The 20,144-nt window shown below is 43.7% G+C and overlaps 1 protein-coding gene across 4 annotated transcripts in view; it reads right to left on the bottom strand.

The window, feature by feature from the left end:
* The window catches only part of pde4dip (phosphodiesterase 4D interacting protein), a 36,634-nt gene that overhangs the window by 3,490 nt on the left and 13,000 nt on the right, over positions 1-20,144 (bottom strand). The window contains exons 15-35 of one of the 4 annotated variants that reach the window (XM_023428797.2): positions 19,456-19,765; positions 19,178-19,346; positions 18,928-19,044; positions 17,769-18,246; positions 16,098-16,333; positions 15,928-15,976; positions 7,519-7,790; positions 7,258-7,407; positions 6,860-7,060; positions 4,911-5,195; positions 4,524-4,655; positions 4,175-4,294; positions 3,845-4,034; positions 3,332-3,456; positions 2,941-3,063; positions 2,243-2,347; positions 1,942-2,135; positions 1,715-1,846; positions 1,009-1,147; positions 492-538; positions 157-283 (exon numbers count right to left, since the gene is read on the bottom strand). In XM_023428797.2, coding sequence (XP_023284565.1) covers positions 157-283; positions 492-538; positions 1,009-1,147; positions 1,715-1,846; positions 1,942-2,135; positions 2,243-2,347; positions 2,941-3,063; positions 3,332-3,456; positions 3,845-4,034; positions 4,175-4,294; positions 4,524-4,655; positions 4,911-5,195; positions 6,860-7,060; positions 7,258-7,407; positions 7,519-7,790; positions 15,928-15,976; positions 16,098-16,333; positions 17,769-18,246; positions 18,928-19,044; positions 19,178-19,346; positions 19,456-19,765 — 3,701 coding nt within the window. The remainder of the gene's footprint in view (positions 1-156; positions 284-491; positions 539-1,008; positions 1,148-1,714; positions 1,847-1,941; positions 2,136-2,242; positions 2,348-2,940; positions 3,064-3,331; positions 3,457-3,844; positions 4,035-4,174; positions 4,295-4,523; positions 4,656-4,910; positions 5,196-6,859; positions 7,061-7,257; positions 7,408-7,518; positions 7,791-15,927; positions 15,977-16,097; positions 16,334-17,768; positions 18,247-18,927; positions 19,045-19,177; positions 19,347-19,455; positions 19,766-20,144) is intronic. The other 3 variants (XM_023428798.2, XM_023428800.2, XM_023428799.2) reach the window with 3 other exon arrangements.

Below are 20,144 nucleotides of genomic sequence, written 5' to 3'. Positions count from 1 at the left end.
AAATGGGTTTATGAAAATAAAGTCACTGATTTATGAATAGAGAATAAATCTTGTTTGATTGGCTACATGCAGAAATCTTTTTTAATATCAGGATCAAATCAAAAAACAAACGGTTTCATCATGGTTTCAGAGCACTGCAAAGCCAGGGGACTGTACCTTTAACAGGCCAGGGGTGTGAGGAAGAGGAGGAGTAGGAGGAGGAGGGAAAAAAGGAAGAGGAGGGGGAGGGAGAAGGAATGGAGAAAGAGGCTTCGCGAAGGGAGGAAATCCTGAGCTCGTTCTCCTGAGGAGATTCAGCAGGAGGAGAGAGGGAGTTACAGAGACAAGACGGAAACAGGGAGGTTCACTTTTAATGATCCACTTTAGTTTGTTTGGCTCTGCTTGTTAAGAGAAATGAGTGTGTAGCATCATCATCATCACCATCATCATCTCATCCAACACCTTAGTTATTGTCACCTGCTGAAATAAAAGCTTCATTACGCTAAGCTCACCTGTAAGTTCGTCTTGGCCTTCCTCAAGACATCCCGTGTCCTCGACACTGTTAACACACACACACACACACACACACACACACACACACACACACACACACACACACACACAGCAGCTGTGAGTCATCAGTTATACATCCTTCAGTTAAACAGAACCTTTCAGATGTGCAGGAGAACACAGGACTGTCTCATACTAACTACAGAGACACTCGAGGATCTCTGCTCTGGGTTGTAAAACATAAAACGAGTGGGAGGAAGGACGAGGAGAGAACTGAAACAAGTAGACAGAGGAAGATCACGCAAGAGAGTGAAACAGAGCTGCTGCAGATGACGATGATGAAAGATGATCATCATCACATCTCAGGATAATAAATCTTCCTCATAACTCCGATTGCCTGACTCTTGGATCAAAGTATCTCCAGTGAGTCATAGATTAAAAAAGAAAGAAAGCAATGCAAATAACGATAGATGGTTTTATACAAGTTTCTGGAAATACTTAGGGACATGGGTGACTCACGTTGGCTGACTATAAAGTGCTCCATGCTATCTTTGGTGCGGTTGGAGCTCTTCACTCTCTCCATGGCGTCCTTTAGAGCCTGTTCTTGTTCTGAGAGCCTCAGACGGAGAGACACCACCTCCTCCCTCAGAGAATGGTCCTGCAAACACACACATACACACACATATAGTCAAGTACTGCATCAGAGCAGCTGCAAAAACTACATTAAAATGTCAGTTAGTCTAATATGAATCCCTACAGTATAAAGAAGTGGAATTATCTCACAACTACACTTTGGAAGAAACCCTTTTTTTTCTTTCCAATATATATATAAATACTGTTTTTAAATGTTTTAAAATGAAATGATCTTTAAAAACATAAAAAAGTTTTGTCTTTTTTCTGGTATTAAGGGCTATTACTGTCATGAGCCAGTGATAGGAACTTTTATACACATGTTGTTTGTGTGCGCTAAAAGATCACATCCATGGCAAAAAAAAAAGAGCTTCCCCTGCTCTCAGTTCAGTTTCAGTTGTTATCACTGAAAAGCAGATTTTCAGTTGGAAAAGGTTGGGAACAATTCCTTAAGACTTAAGTCTTGTCTCATCATTCAGCTGCATCTTGCAGCCATGAAATATTATCTAGTGATAGTATACAGTATATAACAGTGTAAACTGCTCTCAGTAACATCAAGAAGTCGGACATTTAGACTTGTGGTGCTCGTCCTGACCTGTTTGGTTTCCTCAGAGTTTGGCAGAGCCGCCCTCCAGAACATCCGCAGCAGAGAGTCCGCCTCCTCCAGGATCTGTCGCAGGGTTTTAGTGTCAGACAGCAGCTTCCTTGCCGAAGCCGAGTCTGAGGGCTGCGACACAAAACACAAAATGTTCACAAAATGACAATATGAGCCTTCGGAGTCACCCGACCTGTGCTGTTTTCTTGGATTCCTGGACTTCTCACCTGGTGAAGACTGAACTCCTGCAGGGCCGAGACAATCAGGGAACGGAGGGCTACCTCCATCTTGGAGAGCAGAGCGCTACCCTCCAGGATCTGCTGCTGCAGAGCCTTGAAGTCATCAATGTGGCCAACGGCGTGGCGGCCGTGACGGCTGGCGAAGGAGCCGTCTGGAACTTGGCATTGTAGTGCCGAGGCAGCTGGGAAGAAGGATAAGAAGAGAATTAGGAATAAGAACAGGTGGGAGGTAAACCAGAGGGATTAGTTAACAAACATTAAAAAAGACTGTCACATGCAAATTTCTCACCATGATCAGCAGCTCCAGTCTCCTCTGCATGTTTCTGCACAGAGCGTAGAGGAGAGGAAGGACTGACGAGTCCAGTGTCTCTCACGGGTGGAGAGGGAACGTTGTCTATGGAGAAAGATTTCCATCAGTACTTCTTCATAAAACATCCTTTTCAGTTCCAAAAATCTTTCAGTATTTATTCTTCAAGGTCTCATATAGTATAAAGGTAGATGTCCATGTGTTGTTTGACTATAAAGCAGGTCTAAGTTCTATATTAATACTGTGAAAGCCTCAGTTCACAGAGAAATGCACACAGCCTCTATTCAGACACTGGGCCTTAAAACCAGCCGTCAGGACTTCTGGAACTTTGTGATGTCACAACAAAGCAGGCACCGTCCTCAAGCCCCGCCCACCTGGACCCACCATCCAACCTTGCAGGATTTGGTTTCTCCGAGTGTTTTACCTGAAATCTGCTTAGACCCCTCAGAAAACAGTCAGCCAATCAGAAGAGAGGATCCTCCTCTCTTCTGATTGGCTCACCGACCTGTTGTTACTAGAGCTCCAGAGAGAAGCCTGGGAGAGGAGATGTAAAACTACATTGAGATGGTTTTTGGTTCTTAAAACCACAAATATATCTTCTTATGGATCAACACTTCAAATAAAACACAGGAGGCTTTGTTCCATCTTATTTTCAGATCCACTTTGAGTGTCAGACTCACCGTTGAAGAGCTGCCTCCTGGTTCGCGGCTGTCCGCTCAGCTGCTGCTCCAGCTGAATGTGCAGCTCTCTGGGGTCAAAGGTGGCAGTGCTGTGTTCTGGCTGGACACTGTCACTGGCCTGACCTGTTGACAAACACACAATCAAAAATGAGTTACACAAAAAGTAATCAGTGTGTCTGGCGAGTGAACATCTCCCACCATTTTATAGAAGTAATTACAGGGCATTCCCAGGAAACTACATACCATGAATTCAGATTTTTTTATATTACACTGTATATTACACTGGCGGAGGAGGCATTCAAGTGCTCTCATGGTTTAGTGTCATGTCCCTGAATACAACCATAAAAAAACAGTTTTAGAGGCTGAAGGTGTCTCTGGAAGCGCTTCTTACCTGAGTGTGTCTTGGTGGTGACTACGCCCACCCTGTGGTACACCTGCAGCTCACACTGAAGAGAGTGGACCAGACTGCGGCTCTCACACAGCTGCTGCTGGAGGACGCTCACCTCATGCTGGAGTCTGTCAACACACAGTACACCATTGCTGTACACATGTATCTATTTCTAAGAAGCATCACACGACCAAAACAATCAGCTCACTTGCACTTCTATACTTGTGAGGACCCTAATTAACCTGCACCCACAACCCTAACCTTAAAGAATGATTTAACCCCACCCTGAAGAGTCTGTTCGACCTCTGACCACAGTCGGCCTCACTGATGGTTGGATGTGGTCAGCAGTAACCACATCCAAAAGTGATGTCCCCATGTACCGACAGACCCCACAATCAAGTCTTAACCCCCATACAGCCTTTTGAAGACGACCAGACTTTCTGAAACTGTCCTCAGGTTCCAAAAATGTCCTCAAAGGTCTTAAAGTGGTCCTCAGAAAGATGGCAGCACACACACCTGTTGATGGTTTCCTGGTTCCTCTGTCGGTCCTGTTTCAGCTGCGTGATCTCCTGGTTGTGAGCTTCAGCCTCAGCTTGCAACTTCCTGCTCCGCTCCGCCCACCTCTCCACCTCAAGCTCCGCCTCCTTCAACCTGGCCCGCTCCAGGAGCGCCGCCTCCTTCAGCTGATCCACCTCCTTGCTTCCCTCTGCAGGGAACAGGTAAGCAGGTAATTTGACCCTGACCTGACCAAAAACTGAGCCAAAAGCTCTGAATCCATATAATTACAGTATTTATTTAAGTTTATTGCTGTGTTTTCTCCAGGTAGTGAACAGTTAGTGGTTGTACCTCTGGTGGCCTGCTTCAGCTGGTTTTGCAGACTGATGTTCTCCTCCTTCAGGAGTCTGATCTCACTGGAAAGCTGACCGACTGAGTCCAGACCCTGGATGTAGATGTTGGTAGGAGCACCTGGAGAGGAGGCGGACAGGGAGGAGAAGAAGGAGGGATAAAAATGAAGGAGGTGAAAAGGGAGAGCTATCTCCTGGAAATATACTAACAAACTGACAGCTCCCTTCAAGGAAAATTATTGAGGACATTTTTTTACTTGTTTTTTTAACTGTTAATTAATATAGGTAAAATCTGAAAACCATGTCAGGATCCATATATTCCACGTTCTATGACTGCAGAGTGTTGTTACCTTTCTCAGTGGCGGTGCGGGCCAGTCTGTCCTCCAGCTGCTGCCGGAGGCGGTCGTTGGTCTGGATGGAGTCCTCCAGTCTCTGCCTCAGACTCTGTACCTCTCTCAGATGCTCCTTCATCAGGTCTGAACCTACAGACAGAAACACAGTTGAAAATCTGCTGTTAGAGATTACCGTCTGTTCAACACTGTAGAATCTCACCAGAAATACCTAAACACATTTGAAATAGCACAAGAACTACTGTTTACTGCAGCTCAGATATGCATTATGGTCTTCCTGTGGTTCAAACCTTTCCTACTGGTGGCTTTTCATGTGAAGCATGGAGTTTAGATTCTCTAAAAAGTCGACAACGATCACCCGTACTGATGCTTTAACTTTGTCTCTACCTGTGTGGCTGGCACCTGACTGGTACCCTGATGATCCTGACGACAGCTCAGCTCCAAGTCTCACGGGTCGGGTAACGTAGGCCGCATCCCACAATGCACTGCTCTCCAGCAGGCTGGCCCCGGCTTTCATGGCTAAGCTAGCATCCAGACTGCTGTTGCTCGCGGCGCTGCCGAAAGGAGAAGGCTGGTATCCGTGGAAGGAGAGAGGCAGGAAGGCAGAAGAGTCCGACTGCTGGTGGGCGAACGGGAATCCCTGAAGAGGTTTGGACTGGGGAGTGGAGAACCCTGCGGAGGATGAGAACGTACAGTGATTAAAAAGAAACACTGATGAATAAACTGAACTGAGACGGATAAATACTGTGGACTGTTCCCTCTGTTATAAAAAAAAGTGTTAGTGAGAAACGAAGGAAGGGGAGAGTGACAGACTGAAAGAAGGATGAAGGGATTTCCTTTGACACAGGGAACGAGTTTGTCAATCAGTCAAACAAAATCTGTCTGGTTATCTGCGTTTCTCAAAGCTCCATCCCTCATCAGTGTTTTAAGATCACAGCAAATCTTTATCCAGCTGGAAGCTCTGGGTTCATTAGGCATCGAGTGGAGTCATTTAATGAGAGAGAAACTACAGCGTGACAAAGATAAAGGCAAAGAGAGGAGGAGGGAGAGAAAGGAAGAGAGAAAAGAGAGAAGGGAGGGCCGATGGGGAGAAGTGCATTATCAAAGCTGGTCAGCTCTCACTCCATTTCACACTTTGTGTATGTACAGGCAGCAGCATCAACACGTGATCCTCATACTGATGGTGAGGTACATATTTTTAAGAAATTGTTCAGTTGTTGCATTATTCCTTATTAGATGGAAGTTTGTAAATCCTTCCTTTACACTGTGGATCAATGTCGCGTCTTTTCACTGAAAAACTGTGAAGAAACACCAGCACCATCTCAGACTAATCTCCACAGTGCTTCAGATATACGAGCATGTTGTTTTTGGCTACAGTCATATAATATAATTAAACATGTCTGAAAGCTGTTGAAGCTTCTAGGACACCTCTCAATAAGGAATCTGACTGGATGACCCATCATGAACGGATACGTAAGCTTAGGGTATTCCACCCTGGTACTTAAAGCTCCATATTTTCCTCTTCTCCTGTGTTTTATTTGAAGTGTTGATCCACAAGACGATATATTTGTGGTTTTAAGAACCAAAAACCATCTCAGTGTAGTTTTACATCTCCTCTCTCAGGCTTCTCTCTGGAGCTCAAGTAACAGCAGGTCGGTGAGCCAATCAGGCTGACTGAGGCTGAGGCTGACTGTTTTTCTAAGTGATCTAATAAAAATATAGCAGATTTCAGGTAAACACACAGGGAAACCAAATCCTGCAAGGTTGGATGGTGGGTCCAAGTGGGCGGGGCTTGGGGAATGGGACATGGCTGAGAGCAGTTACTGTATAGTTGTGACATCATAAAGTTACAGAAGTCCTGACGGCTGGTTTTAAGGCTCAGTTTCTGAATACAGGCTGTATGCATTTCTCTGTGGACTCAGGCTTTGATACTTTCACTGTATTAATATAGAACCTATACCTGCTTCATAATCAAACAACACATGGACATCTACCTTTATACTATATGGGACCTACATGCAATGAAAAATCTACAAACTGTAGCTCACAGTAAGCTGCACAGGATTCTCTGTCTTGTCAGATTCCTGCTTTATTTCTGTGAATGTGATGAAGTTTGAGTGTTTGCTGTGGAGAAGCTGGGGAAGACACTTTCCACTGACTCAGCTGTTCATTATATTCAGTGCCTGAGTGCAGAATAAAAGTTTCCTTCACTGATGATGGTTTGATTTTGTATGTGAAAAGTCTCCATCTGGTTTGCTGCACAGTGTTACTGAACTTCAAACTGTTAGTTTCTCCAACACACACGAACTCATGCACATAGAGTCAGAGCGACGCACTCTCACTGTCTCCCAGCTGCCTCTGTAACATCTGCAGCTCCTGGTGCACCTCAGCCAGGGAGAAGCCCACTCCCCCGCTGCCTTGGTAACGGGTTCGCGGGGCAGTAGGATGGGGATGGTGGAAGGGCGAGGATGCATTTTGGGTGGAGGAGGAGGAGAGGGGAGGGTGGAGGGGGGCAGAGGTGAAGACTGAGCCTGGAGCTGAGGGAAGAAGAAGAAGAAGAAGGAAAGAGGAGAGGAAGTGTAAAACAAAAAGATGAAATGAAATGATGGGCAGAAACAGGAAGTTCTGCACGACGCAGCAGGTCAGAGGGATCAGGTGGAGATGAAATAACGAAGCAGAAAACTAATCAGCATCAAGGAAAATTCTTGGGTCTCAGTCTCAATCCCCTTCCTACCTGTCTGACTCTGCATGTCTGCAGGTTTGTGTGGCGAGCTGGTGCATTGCATGCTGGGACAGCTGAGACAGGACTGGGTACTGTGGGATGAGGTGATGGATGGAGGGACAGACGGACGGCGTGACATGGTGCTACTGTGAGAGTGGCAATCTGGGAATGAAAAGAGTCTGCTGTCACCACGGGACACGATGGATGGAATAGACTATACTGCTTTATGCAGCCGTGTACAGGTACACCTGAAGCTGGGTGTCACGCTCTCACCTGTGCCGACTCTGGTGGAAGTCTGTGTGTCCTCCTGGCCGAGCTCGCTGGCGGCGTCCACATCAGAGCAGAGCTCCAGGTCCTCATTCGTGGATCCATGCTCATCAGACACATAGGAGATGCGATCTGATTGATCGGTGGTGTCGGAGAGGGCGTGGCTGCTGCAGGGCGTGTCAGAACGATGAGAATGATGATGATGATGGTGATGCTGGTTTAGCTTTGAGCGGAGAGACTCGATGACTTTGTCCTTCTGCTGCAGCTCCTTGCTGAGCCTGTACACACACACACACACACACACACACACACACACACATATTAACACTTGTTCTAGTCTGTTTACTTTATTCCAGATCAAAAACCCATTTTAATTTAGTTCATTTACAAAATCCATTTCATTATAGGTTTTTGTTTTGTATCCCAGGATCGACAGGATATATCTGTGCGGGGAAGGTGAAAGTGCAGCTATTGCCCCTCGCTTGTTACCACCACTGTGGTGCCCTTAAATAAGGCCCTTAACCCCCAAATGCCCCAGTGCAGCTGCTCAGTGGATCAGACTGAGACTGGTTGAACTGGGCAGCTTCCAGGAGTGAATGTGAATGCAGAGCTCGGCTCTCTGTGATATTTAAAATGACACCAGAATAAATAAAGGTTAAGAAAAGATTATGCATCAATAACTTTACATTAAGACAAAAAAAAGGATAAAATAATGGGTTTCTCTATTTAACAACAAAATAATGAAGTAAATGAACTATAAAAACATAAAGAGCTGTCAGGAAACTTGGTCAGTTCATTTGATCTCACAGAAAATCTCTTGCATCAGAAAGGAGAGTCTGAGCTGCCTTGTGACTTCAAGGATAAAGAGCATTAATGAATAACGATGTACCAGGTGTGAGAGTCACCTGCCTGCTGATCTGGACTTGTCTGTATCGGCTTTGCTGACTGCATCATGTTGGGGAAGCCTCTTAGTGACTTAAACTACCGGTCAAAAGTTTCAGAACATTTTTCTAGCTGTTATTTTAATTTCCATAATTCAACATCTCAGTATTTGTGAAATTAGAACAAATAAATAATTGGAGATTTAAAAAAAAAAAACAAGGAATTATGGAGCTTTGCTTTCATCTTAAACTTTTTCATTTACTTTTGCTGCTGCAGGAAAGATGGAAGTTCACTAGTTTATTCATCCTTGAAAAAAACCCTTTTTTCTATGAAGTTAACATGATTTCTCAGTTTTTGGTGACTACAGTGCATTACATCATACAGGTGAAAAACAAAAGGAGGGTGTAACCACACTTACACTGACATGATATGTCTGAAGGACAGACGTATAGAGAGGGAGGTGGAGGAGGGACAGCAGGACAAAACGACACACACACATAATGACCCGGGTTGCGTATGCAGCGCGTCCCCTACAGCTGATTTAATTAACAGTGACATGTCGGTACACAGATGCTGAGTTGAAGGTCGTCCATCTAAATCAATGACGGGCTGATATACACACACACACACACACGCAATAAACACACATATTCACAGACGCACATTGACATAATCATTTCAACATTAACATCAATCTCCAGTAATTTTCCATCTGTTGATGTGCACATCACATTCACAACAACATAATCTTCCCCCTGTATCGTGCAACTTAAAGTCCAGTAAAGTGCAAGCAGAACAAAACTTGAAGAAAAGACGACGACATCAGTATCATGCCTGTGTGTTAAGTACAATACTGGAGCTAGATGGCTTGGCTCCTTTAGCTTAGCATAAATGCTGTATTCACGCACTGTGTGCATCCCATCTTTTTCTGATCTGCGATCGCTGTCGTTGAGTTTGTTCTATTTTGTCCAATCGTGTTTAATTGCTCCCCTTAAAAAAACTTCAACTTCTGTCTTTTAATAAAAGTGTGCTTAGCTGTGCACCTACATAGTAAGAGCAGGTGATGTGTTGCATAGCCTAAAAAGCTCATGTCAGGACATGGTTAGCCTAGCTTGGCATACCTGGCTCTATCCAAAGAAAAAAAAGAAAAAAAAAAAAAGAAAAAAAAAAGTAGTTATGCTAAACCTTGTTTATTTAACTTAACAAACACAGGAAAATGTATTTGTAGTGTGTCATGCTGGAACGAGCAGTGCAGTGATTGCAGTGCAGCTTTTTGAAGGCTCATTGTCAGTGAGGTTGCCAGGTTTGGTATCATCACGTCTGCACAGACACCAAAGCCAAAATTTGTGCTTACCAACCATATCTGGCAGCCCTACGCTAAACCAGACACACTGCACAGAGGTACTGAGCGGATGGATACACTGTTGTTTGACAAAAAATAGTCCTAACATGTAACTCAGAACATGTAAAACATTTCACTTACTCACTAACTCTTGACAGACTCAGGCTAACTGTTTTTATGTTAAGCTAGGCTAGGACTCCGGATCCACAGTTAACGCACAGACCTGAGCCTTTTTAGATTCACTGTAAAGAGGTACTTTGTGAGGGGGTTTGGGGGTGGAGGTCTGTCTTACTTGTCGAGCTGTGTGAGCAGCGCCCTCCTCTCCCTGTCTGTGTGCTTCTTCAGCAGCAGCAGCTCTCTCTCCTGAGCCTTCCACTCCCACAGAGAGAAGGAGAATAGAGAGTCTCTGTACAGTGGGCTGCTCTTCGACAGCATGGCCTTCCACAGAGGAGCCATCACCCACCTTCAGGCCCACTCCCCTCTCCCCTGGCCAGTGGCGCTCTGTCCGGCTACTGACCGGCCATGCCTCCCGTCCCTTCCAGTCTGCCCTCCTCCTCCTCCTTTTCCTCTTGTTCAGACTCCTGGGTCGTTTAAAACTTACACAGTCGCACTTTTTCTTTGCGACGGTGTCTCCAGAGGAATCTGAGCGTGGCTCATTAGCTTATTGGCCGATGTCCTGACCCCTGAGTGTATTAGACAGCAGGTACAGTGGACAGGCAAGAGCGTGAGTGAGGGATAAACAGATGACTGAGTGTGAGGACGATCAGGTGAAAAGCAGAGTAAATCCCGATTAGGTTTAGGCTTCCCACGGAGATGGATTTTGGAGGCTCCCTTCACACACACACACACACACACACACACACACACACACACACACACACCTACACACAGATCCTGGGAGTGTACAGGCTGGGACTACAGGTGGTCATCCAAATGGATCCCAAATCAGATTTGAAGGTTGTTAAAATTCCAAAGACAAACATGTAGCTGGAGCCAAGTAATGATTTTTTTTTTTTTTACAATCTCTCAGCAGATTTAAAGGATTTGTGCACTTGCTCCAAATATTTTAGATCAGTCAAATGGTGGAGGCTGCCAGCTTAGATCAATAAAAGCTCAAATAAAAAGCAGTTTTGAGATTTTACCCCACCAGCATGTGATGAGATTAAGCGTGAGCTGAATTAAAAAATTAGTGATGGTTGCAGCTCTGTGGTGAACAAAAAAATGACTCAAAAGCCTGAGGAAAGCTGAAGCTGCACTCTGGATCTCTCTCTTTTTTTTTTGTCTAGCTCTGCTAAATGTTCCCTGCCCATCCCCAAATTAGTCTTTTTTGCAATGAAGTCTTGAATGGACACCTGAAAGGAAAGCCTCTTACTACCGTTTTGGACACAACCTCTCATCCCACCAGCAGCAGCGGTCCTGAGGGAGAGTCGCAGTAACGAAAGAGCAGGATGAAGAGGGAGGAGGGCGATAGAGAGATGTACGTATTAAAACGGATGTCCGGATCCCGAGGGCTCATGTGTTCACGCTCCACCGGCCATCAGAGAAAGAGAGAAACAGAAGCTTATGAATGAATGAACATCCACAAAGCAGCACTTCCTCTTTCTCCTGCTTGTCAGTGTGTTTTCACAACACATCTGTCCACCCGCACACACACGCAAGCTTCCTCTCTGGTGCAAGAGGGAGTTCACAAAACAGAGAGTGTGCTTCTTCCTTCCAAGATTTCCTGAGGAGAAGAAGCTTCAAGATGATGCTCACAAGAGGAAAACTTCACATCCAGCTTCAGCTTTAGGAAAATCCAAAAAAAACTGGTTGAGTAAGAAGACGGAACAGCAGACAAAGTCAAGTGAAAACCGCACTGTCCTCTGTCCACAAACAAGGAAAAAAATCCAGGTTGATGGTGAGTAAACCTTACATAACAGCGATCAGAGCGCTGCTGGATGCTTAGCACCATGTGCTGCTCCTGATACAGAGAAGCAAACTGAGCGCTCTCTCAGTCTCAGGCTTCATCACTCTGCTGCCTCCCCTCACGTTCTCTCTCTCTCTCTCTCTCTCTCTCTCTCTGTGGTTAGCTGCTCCTGACCTATTTCCCTCCCCATTCGAGGTCTTAATAACTTAACCTGATTAGAGGCCATGTCAACATGGCCGAGCCCAACGCAGCCAGCAAAAGCCTCAGCAGCGTTACGCCATCAGTGCAGTCACACTCACAATGCACACAGACATGTGGACATACACTCATCACTGATATTCGTATTCCATTTTACCATAGTGACATTTAGTTACCCATTTTTTATTTCCCCCCTTTTTAAATTTATATATCATCATTATCTTATTACCTTTATAATCTTATTTCCCATTTTCTATTCTTTGCTGTTACATTTCCATTCTTGAGGGAACAACTGTGACTTAACCGAATTTCCCACTGAGGATCAATAAAGCATTGATCGATAGTGATAGTATATTTTAAGTTTGCTAAACACATCTCATTACACAATGTCTGACAGTAATTGAATAATTGACTGCAGAGCACAGTGCAGTGAGCTAATAGTTTTTTTGTTGTTGTTGTTGATGTTTATATGGTACAAATTTATCACACTTGTAAAAGATGGATCTTGTTCCTCAGTGTCTTCTGTCCTGGTGTAAATAAAGGTTGAATTGATGAATGATAATTAGTTTAATTCAGTGCTGTCCAGCTTTACAGCAGAAATAAACATGTTTACAGCCTGGTACAAAAAAACTGTTTTGGTGTCTATAGCTAGAGACATGAAAAATGTACAGCAGGTGCATTTTTACATGATTTACCTGTTTAAATTTTATTAAGGATTAAAGTTCTGCATAATTGATGGGGTGAGTGACAGGAAGATGCTGTCACAGTTGGCTTGGTACCTAGCTGTCTGCTCGGTGTCACCTCAGCAACGTTAGTGGTGTAATATCACGAGTTGGTTAATTGACTAACAGAACATGAGGAAGTCTGTGCTCCTGTTTTTTAAAGTGAGTGAAATTCTGGTATCATATATATGTTAGCACTAATTAGCAGGTACCGGTGTCTGTGTTCACCACACCTGGCTTGTAAGCTTAGCTTCTTAACCAGCTAACTAGCCAGCAAATGAATTAGCCTTGGGTTCGCCTACGAGCAAGACACCTAGCTGTGCTAACGATGCTAACAGGAGCGTATGCTTGCCATAGTTATTAAACAGAGACGTACCAAAGTCTCAGCTCTGCACATGCTCCACCGTCCTTTTTTGGATTAGACGGGAGTTGGGGGCAGACACTGCCAAGATGGCAACGGCAAGCAGCTGACTCTGTAGACATAGAGGTCTGAATATCTGATTCTATAAGTTGTGTACAGGTTCTCTTTATTACTGCCTACAATAATTAAACCCTGATCAGCTCATATTTGCCGCCAACTTGTCTTTTCTATCAGGACACCTTGTCAGGCATTACCGCCACTTGGCTGTCTGTACATCTATGTATTTACACATACAATATGCCACACAGTCTCAGTGTGTATTAAGTTAATGTATAGGTTAATGCACAAGCTACAACCCTCCCTCCCCCCTCCAGAATCAGAGGGACAGGCTAAATCAGATGGCTGTCGCAGAAACCACACTCGGTAATTCTCCTTCACATCTGGTCGGCCATCTGTGGTACAACAACATGATGTTAGATTACTGCAGGCCTCTCTCTCTCCCTCTCTCTCTCTCTGTCTGCCTCTGTGTTTCTCTATCTCATTGCATTGTTTGTTTATTGGGGTTTGACCCAGCACTCACCTTTTTCGACCCGACAACAGTGGTCGGTGTTAAAGGACCACAACCAGTGTTTTAGCTCATTTACTAAAAAAAGATATATGCTTGTATACAGTGACTGTTAATCACCTGTCAACAGATTTATTGCTTCTTTCCACCTTTAAGGCAGTCATTTCAGTCTCTCCATCTCTGTCAGGTATGAAAATCAAAGAGCTGTGTTATGAAACAGAATTAAGTGTTGTGTCACATGTGACTAAACATCCAGGACGTTCATCACTCATCCAGAGGAGGCGAGTGCCTCAAGCTGTGCTTTAAGCCATAGCCTGTGTCACGTTTACCTCTAAGCTTCATGAAACTCTCTAATCAATGAGGCTGAAGAGGCTGTGTTTTACACATTCTGTGTACCAAACACTTTGTGTGATTATTCAGAGAAAGTGGGACAAAAAAATTGCACCGTTTTGAGCATTACATACAGCATCAAACTCCAGTCACCTTAAATGTTTTTCAGGAGGTAGAACCTCAGTGGATAAAACTGAAACTCTGAGGGTTAAGTGAGAAAATATGACTTTTTGTCATTTTGATCAGATTATCCTTTAACGATAAATAACTATGAAATATAATCTGCCCATAACTATATTTCTTACATTTTAAAACTGTAAATTGATTTTTTTTTTGGCCACTTGGAGGCTGACGTGAAAACTGATTATTATATTGTCATAAAGTTGTCCCTTACTTACAAAGTTGGCTAACCACATATTAGCTAACCATTGACTTCACATATTCAGCAGCCACACACAGCAACACATAGGGATTTGATTCATTAATACAATAAAATATTGATTATTGGAGCTTTTGACAACAAGACATTTTCTCTAGTGTTGCCTCTTTAGCTCCACCACTAGTGTAACAATAAAATAAGATGTTGTTCATTCTGTGATACACAAAGACATACAGCAGCTTTAGACCCCTTTGTTCCTCTTGTATAACTTTGCCCTGATCTCACTTGTGCTGTCCTTTTTTTCCCCTCTCATGTGTCCCCTCATCATGTCTCTGCCTAATTAGCTGACCAATCAACTGCACAGTTGCGGTCCACGCTCCAACATCAGCTGTGCCCTGCTGGTCACAGCACCCTTCGGCTTGGATGAATGGGTGGTGGTGGTGGTGGGGAGGGTGGCCCAAATCGTGGCTCTGCCCTGCAGTGGTGTGATGTCAAAGGACTATTGGGGGTTTCGCAATGCAGTGATAAGTCAGAGCAACTTCCCTTAACTTAACAAACCGCTGAAGGGGCCAGACGTCGAGCCAGCTGCGACCAACAGCGGGAAACAAGACTTGACGCAGGGTGTAAGAAAAATGATGAATAAAAAATAATAAATAAAAAATTGAAAAAAAAAGAGAATAAAAAAGGCTGCATGTGGGACAGAGCGCACAAAGATACAACATTGACTGACCTTTCTGTGGCCATTGTTTAGGTGTTGGGCATTGAAACGGTAAATGCCATACAGTATCTATACGGTACATGTATAAAGCAAACCGCTAGCACAGACACCAAGATGATAAACTATAAACAGATGTTGTGGTGAGCAGGACAAAAATGCAACATTCACAATAACTACTTGAAAACACAACATAAAGAGGCAACCAATGGTATCACTTGGATACTTTTCTGTAGCCTTTCTAGAGCCGTGGCTGTTTGTACTGTATGAAGGTGATTGGTAGAGAAGACCACAACACAGATGTAATAATTAGCTTTAACTTTTCAAATGTAAAAACAATCACAAGAGGAACTAATTAATAAAATATGGAAGCAAACCAACCTCATGAACATTCATGAAAACCAGATTCAATATCCTGTGAATACAGTTACAGAATAAATTACTCTCTAATTTCTCTATCACGATAATGCCACTTTTGTCATTTTTAATAATTATTTAATATTTCTTGATGAAATTGATCTAATCTTTAAACAATGAAAAGTCATTAAATAACAATGTCTGTGAAAACAACATCAACTCAAATAGCCAGTGGTTGTAAGTTAGCAGTAATCATGCTAGATTTGCTCTTGGCAAGCTACTGCTAGCTTGGCTAACCAAATTTACTTGTTTAAAATTTACTTCTCTATCAATCCTCTCAAAACATCTATAAAGAGGAACATGCAGAGAGACATCTGGCCTGTCTGTGTCCTTCCGCTTCTGATCAGCCTCCCTGAACTTTCCTCCCTCATTAATTAGCCAATTAGCTGTGCCATTTATTAGCCAGTGAGGTCTTCACTCATTATCGAGTGAGCATCTAATTATTCCGCCCTGAGGAACAGCGTCACACACACCAATACTTTCCATTGACCAGCATCAAGCCTGCTGTTATACAAGACTCAACACAGACCACACACACACACACACACACACACACACACACACACACACACACACAGATAAGTGAATGAGCACTGACCGGATGGCGAGCAGCTCTGTCTTCTCATCTGGATCTTCAGGATGATCTCCTGATGTCATAATATCATTAGTTTTATATTCAGTTACACTTGAAATAAATCAGACTATTGACTCCATATACTGGCTGCATGTAACAGCGTGTCATGAAATAAATAATTTCAGCTGACTCACGTCCACTGATCTTTGCGCTGACTCTCTGTGCCAGAGCGCTGCTCTGGGCCAGCTGGTCCCTGAAGCTCTGGCCCATGTAGTAGTCGATGTCGTTGGCTCTCAGCAGCTCCTCGAAGGCCTTGGTGGTGTCTCCCAGGTGCTGGGTGAGGATGTTGCACACGCCCCGACCCTCTCTCAGCCGCTGACGGAGGTGAGACAACTCCCTGGCCTGAGCCTGGATCAGAGTGTCGAATTTACTACAAAGAGAGGAAAAGAGAAATGACAGTTACTGTATATACAGTGACTCTGACAAGCTGTGAAATGACACATGAAAACTTTATTCATGTTTTTTTTTAATATAATGGTAAATGGTAAATTATTCCAATGAACAACCCCATTTTCTTAGTTTTCTCATGTCTAGTTTAGTTAGTGGATGGTCTAGTTTTGTAATGGTGCTTTATTGGATGTTTTAAAACACATATAACCCCAAAACTGAGTCGGTCTCACCTCCTCCTTCAGCCAGGAAAGTGGAACATTTATTCTCTTAATTTCCTGCCTTCATCAACAATTCAGGACGAGAAGCTGTGTTCGATTCACAGGAACATTTTGCTTATACAGACCCTACAGATCCTGTAAAGACCCTGTTTACTTACACTGGGACATTTGCAAGGCATTATGCAGATGTGAGAAAACCAAAAGACAATACAACCTGGTTTAATATACTCAGAAAAATAAAGGACTAACGCCTTTTGATAGTAGATGTCCAAAATGTAATTTTTTCTGGATGACTGGTCCCATTTTCTCAACAATTGAAAATCAGTAGAATTACCAATAAGCTGTGAGGCCCAGCTGGTGTTGCTGCCTCATCTCTGAACCCTGGGCTCAGGACTCCACGCGGAGTCGCTTGTTGGAAGAGGACACATTTTTTGGATTGGTTTTAGGTCCAGATTCAGTTTCACAATGTCGGTGCTAAAGCCGCAGTGTAGCTACAGTTTGGTTGCACATGGCAAATGGGACAGCGTGTTCCCGACCTCGTGTTAGTTAATCCCCTCGGACTGTCGGGAAGCCGAGTTTACATAAAAACATCTGTGGATACGCCTGATGAACACAGACTGACACTGACGGAGAGCGACGGGACGTTTAATGCCTGCAGTGATTAATAGATCCACTGTACAGGCTGGACCATGTCAGTGAGAGGCTGATAGGGGCTGTGAAGTTCTTCTTCATTTAGGAATTGTAAATGTTTTAGCTCATTTATGTCATATCATTTATACTGTAAAATTTCAAAAAAGTGGTTATTAAGTTATTCACTTATAACGAAAAGAGAAACATTTGAGACAGGCCTTTATTCCTTAATTCCTCTGTTTTATAAGCACATTTGATCATATTTCAATAAGATGTCTCTCGTGTTCTAAATGACTGTTGATGAAAACGCAATATTTACATATTGTTTTGATAAATTCATTTTATTTTCCACCTTTCATTCACTTGTTAATCAATATTGGGCTACTCATAATCACTTCCTGCTGATGTTTCACATTAAAAGCCTTCAAGTTGCTCATAATCCCTCCTTTCTGTGAAAGACCGACTTCGGTTTTCACTTTTTCTTGACTTTAAATGAAACTATAGAAACATGCTCATTTATATATCTAACAACTTTCTAAATAAATATGAGGATTAAAAGTCACTCACCCGGGCCATGTGGCAGACTTTCCGTCTTGGTCCACAGACTTCTTGCCTCCTTTCCTCAGCTGGTTCTCCAGAGCATCCACACGTGACACCAGCTCCTGCAGGCCCTTGTCTGGGTGAGGGTGACGAGGCGAAGCCAGTGGACCTCCGTCAGATGACTGCCAGCCCTCATCATCCTCCGTCCCGCTCTGTGAGGGCGAGGCCTGGAAGGACCAGTTGACCTTGCGAGGTGTAGAGGGTCCGTAGTCGCTGGAGGTGGAGAGGGAGCGGAGGCGGCTCTGCAGCCCTCGGATAACTCCCTGAGAGCGGGACAGCTGCGAGCGAAGGTCCTCGACAAGACGCTGGAGAGACGACGCCTCGTCTCCATAACCGGAGCTCTGGGTGGTGGTTTTAGTGAAGTTGGAGCTGGTGCCGGTGGCGGTGGCAGGCCACCACTGGGACCCACAGTCGAGAGATGTACACATCTCCAGATCATCGAACTCTGTCAGGGACATACAGTAAAAAGTCTGAGTCATGATTTCTTTACTATCACAGACACTAATGAAGTGTAATACAACAGACCTACAATAATTCCTCCTTCGTGAAGGTTTAGTTTTTGTTTAAACTGTTTTATGGAGGTGTATGACTTTTTTAAATCATGAAATTTTTGGTGGTGCTGAAATGTTTTTAATATTTTATTCACAGTATTTATATCAGCGAGGTTCTGCTCACTTAAAAATGTGCTGTACACTACAAATGAAAATATATATTTGAGCTTTTGATCTGCTATTACAAAATACAACAACAGGGTAATAACACACACACACACACACACACACACACACACACACACACACACACACACACACACACACACATATATATATAGTTATAATATTGGAAAATAAAACAATAATAATAACAATAAGTAAATAAAACACTACAGCATTTTGGCTAGAGCATGTCTAGAGGAAAACATGGATGTAAACAGCTACATGTGTTAATGAGCTTCTGTGAGTCTTGGCTTTGCTGCCCTCTGGTGTTCCTAAGACACCATTACAACTCTACAAGTTGCTGTTTCCAGAAATTGATATTATTTGATTTATTAACTTTAACCCCAACCAAAAAATTGAAATGTTTAGTTTCAGTTAGTTTTTGAAGAGCTCTCAGAGTTATGAAATACCTGGGCTGCTGGTGTCTTCCCTCTCAGCCTCGTTCTCGCTGCGGCCGCAGGTCTCGTAGCCCAGATCCTGCAGGTCCACCTGGATCTGCTTACTGTCCTGCTGTACCGTCGTCTCGGCTGCAGAGACACAGAAGAAGAAGTGTTTGCGGTTGACGCCACTTAAATATGGCATTTTAAAATCACTGACATATTCATTTTGCTTATTTTTCAAAGGAAATAACACCACATATAAAACTTTCAGTCCACTCACTGAGCAGCTCCCTGTAGTCTTTGAGCTGCTCGGCCTGAGCCTGCACCGTGGCCTCGGACACCATCAGCCTCTCCTTCAGCTCTTTGCTCTTCTGCTGCAGACGGACCGTCCTCTCACTCCTCTCAGAAGACTCTGCGCCTTGCTGCAGCTCGCTGTCCATGTCATCACCCTGCATGATACAGGACCATTAATAAAGATTGTGATGAAAAATGAAGGAGCATCAGTTTCATGGTCTAACAGCTCTTTAATAGCAAAAATGCCACCTTCGTTTGCTGTACCTGTGAGGGGGTGTTGAGCAGGTGCAGGGACTCGGGTCTGGTGGCTCTGGTCTTCTGCTCATCACTGGTTTGGATGTTTGTCTGTGACAGAGACGCCTCACTGTCCCAGGCTTCCCACATCTCCGAGCTTTCCTCCTCCTCTTCCTCTTCCCCTTCTATGGTCACATCCAGCTCCTCTTCCTCCTCATCCTCCTCCTCTTCGCCCCCCAACACTTTCTGGTCATCACTCTGTTTACCGTCAGGCTGCAGACCCTCAGTCAGCTGATGCTTTAAGTCTTCATTCGCTGCTTGTAGGCTGAACAGAGCTTTCCTTTAAAACGGAGAGAGGTGGAGGGATATAAATGAAGTTTTCATCAAACTGTTGAAAAGACATTCTTCTGGATTTTTCTTACTGTTGACAAACCCCACGAAAAGACCGTAACCAACAATGAATTAGTGTGTCTCTCAATCATTTTTGACTTCCCTACTACTTTATTTGTCATTTGTGCAGTATAACATAACAGACCCAGGGAAACTACTGCAGGTAAAAGGAATAATACACAATTACAATAACATAATATAAACTGTGGGCAGAGGAAGGTAATAATGAAGATAAAAATAGTAACAATAATAAAGAAAACTTCTATAGATGAGGAATAAATAATAGGTAAAAGAACTAGAGTATAAATAGATAAATAAATACTAAGGGG

Source organism: Seriola lalandi, unplaced genomic scaffold, assembly GCF_002814215.2.
Source record: "Seriola lalandi dorsalis isolate HSWRI2012SDOR001 ecotype SW California unplaced genomic scaffold, Sedor1 jcf7180002054885, whole genome shotgun sequence".
NCBI lineage: Eukaryota > Metazoa > Chordata > Actinopteri > Carangiformes > Carangidae > Seriola > Seriola lalandi.
The sequence above is the reverse complement of the archived record's forward strand: the minus strand, read 5'-3'. Positions and strand labels throughout refer to the sequence as shown.